We start from the raw sequence: 2275 nt of genomic DNA on the forward strand, positions 1-2275 counted from the left end.
GTGGTCTTTGGTCTTCGCGGTCTCTTGATTTCTACTCCCCTTTCCTATCACCTTTTTCTTTCCTTTTGTTTTGACAAATTCCCACTTTTTTTCCCCTTTGGGATTCAACTGCAGAGTCGATAGAATCCCTAAAACTGGCCTGAAAGCCCACCAATTGAAAAGTCCGCCCATTGGCCCATGAGGCCATGATTGCATTGCAGGCTTTCTTTTCTTTTGTTTCTTTAATTTTCAGTTACTGATCGTGTAAACCTAATTTCAAATTCAGGTGTATCAAAAGTTGAAAAAAAATCTAGCATCTGTTAAATATAAGTTATTTGGACTCATTTTTTTTCGAAATCTTGATCCAACAGAATATGGAACGTAATACCCGAAAAAAAAAAGAATATATGTGGCTAAAGATTAGACAACTTAATAGCTCAATCCATAATGGCTATTTATCTCCAGTCTCTACGACTTGGAGGCCCCACTCAGATTTGGTGGTGACAGCGTCGTCGTCGTTCTTGTCGCCGGCAGTGCGCGCCCTCTTGTTCGTCGTCTTTGCCAGGAAGACATCAGTCAGAACGGTCTTGGACTGCAAGGACACCTTGAGGATCTCCAAACACTGCAAAATTAAGGCCGTACGCACGAATTTAGCAGACATGTGCACATGCGATTAATCGGGTAAGCTAGCTAGCATAACGTCACCTCTTTGCGGCCGACGGTGACCGTCCTCTCCTCGATCGCGTCGAGGTCCTTGACGCCGAGCCTGCCGAGCAGCGCCACGGTGGACACATTGGACGCGGGCGAGACGGTGAGGTCGTCCATGACGGTGTAGCTCGCCACGCCCTGGACGAACCCCCTGCTCTCCTGGGGCGACCCCAGCGCGTAGCAGGCGTGGCAGCGGAACAGCCACGCCGGCAGCAGGGCGACGCCGCTCTCGGGCACCGGCGCCTGTGTTGGAGGGTATGGCGGATAGTAGTAGGTTGGGCCGGCAGGAGGAGGCATGGGCATCCCCGGCGGCGGCCCCCACATGCAGCAGTAGCTCGGGGCCGCGGTGCTAATAGATGTGGCGAAGGCGGCGCTAGTGGTGGTGGTGGCGGGGAGGAGCCGGGTGGAGGGACCCGACGGCAAGCTGTCGTTGACGAGCAGCGCGTCCCGGGCCTCGGGGCCCTGCATGTACGCAGCGTCCATCTTCTCCACGCTGGCGTAGACGTTCGCGACGCTGCCGAGAGCGCCGGCGGCGGCGCCCTCGGCGCGGAGCAGGCTCGCGGCGGCGCCGAGCGGCATGGCGAGGAGGCCGAAGATGAAGTCGACGACGTCCTTGCCGGCCTCCGCGAAGAGGACGCGCTGGGACGCCCTGTCGACGAGCAGCTTCATGGTGGAGGTCCCGGAGGACGGCATGGCGGCGGCGGCGGCGCTCATATCGAGACGGACGGGCGATGGAAGGGACTCCTGGATGCTAGTTGCTAGGGTACACGCGGTACGCCCTTCTCTGGGAGGTCGACCGGTAGTTTTTAGGGCTTTATATCATTACGATTATCGTACTTTAGAGATATGCCATTAAACGTGTCATCATAATTTCATAATTTTGGAGATATACTATTACGTACCTTTTTAGTGTGTTCATAAAAAAGTTAGACCAAAATACCCTCATTTCCTTCCTCGTATATCATATCCTATTTTATTTCTCCCCCTATTCTCTCTCCATCACCGCTGTCATGTCCGCAGCCCGGCTCGGCAGCCTCGCCGGCTGCGCGTGCGACGCCTGCCTCCTCTCGGCCTACCGCGCTGGCACGGTGCTCCGCCCCGGCCTCGCGCGCTGCTACAGTCCGGCTTGGCCGTCCGTCCTCGGTCTTGCTCTCACTCCATTCGTCGCGCTTCTGCGGCGGCGCGGTGGCCGCCAGCGGCGCCGCGACGTCTCGTCGGGGAGGTCGTCTCCCTCTCTCCCTCGGTCGTTGCTCGTTGCCTGTTGGTCCCTCTCTCCCTCGGTCCACTCACCCGGTAGACCCCCACACCAGGCCGCTGCCGGCCGCCACCATCGACGCGCCCCCAGGCAGCTCGGCGTTGAGGCAGGAGAGTAAAGGGAAAGATGGACGAGTCCTTCACAGTGTGAGCGGCCTCTGTGCTAGTGGGCGGCGGTTGGCAGCTGAACCGTGGCGAGACGTGGCGCATCAGCATGCCTACCGGCACGACGGCGGCCGTGCACATCCGGCTGCGCATGGGGTGCCCATGCAGCCGGCCGCTGGAGCTGCAGCACGGGGGACTGTGGCGGTGTGCTGCGCTGCACGGGATACGG

The 2275-nt window shown here is 58.5% G+C and overlaps 1 protein-coding gene across 1 annotated transcript; it reads right to left on the reverse strand.

The window, feature by feature from the left end:
* Nucleotides 1–430: 430 nt before the first annotated feature.
* On the reverse strand, nucleotides 431–1401 carry LOC112892828. The gene is made up of 2 exons (XM_025959940.1): nucleotides 685–1401; nucleotides 431–601 (listed from the first exon to the last, which is right to left on the reverse strand). Exons 1-2 carry the CDS (start codon nucleotides 1399–1401, stop codon nucleotides 431–433), a joined length of 888 nt encoding a protein of 295 aa, XP_025815725.1.
* Between the last annotated feature and the right edge of the window lie 874 nt (nucleotides 1402–2275).

Source organism: Panicum hallii, chromosome 5, assembly GCF_002211085.1.
Source record: "Panicum hallii strain FIL2 chromosome 5, PHallii_v3.1, whole genome shotgun sequence".
Taxonomy (NCBI): Eukaryota; Viridiplantae; Streptophyta; class Magnoliopsida; order Poales; family Poaceae; genus Panicum; species Panicum hallii.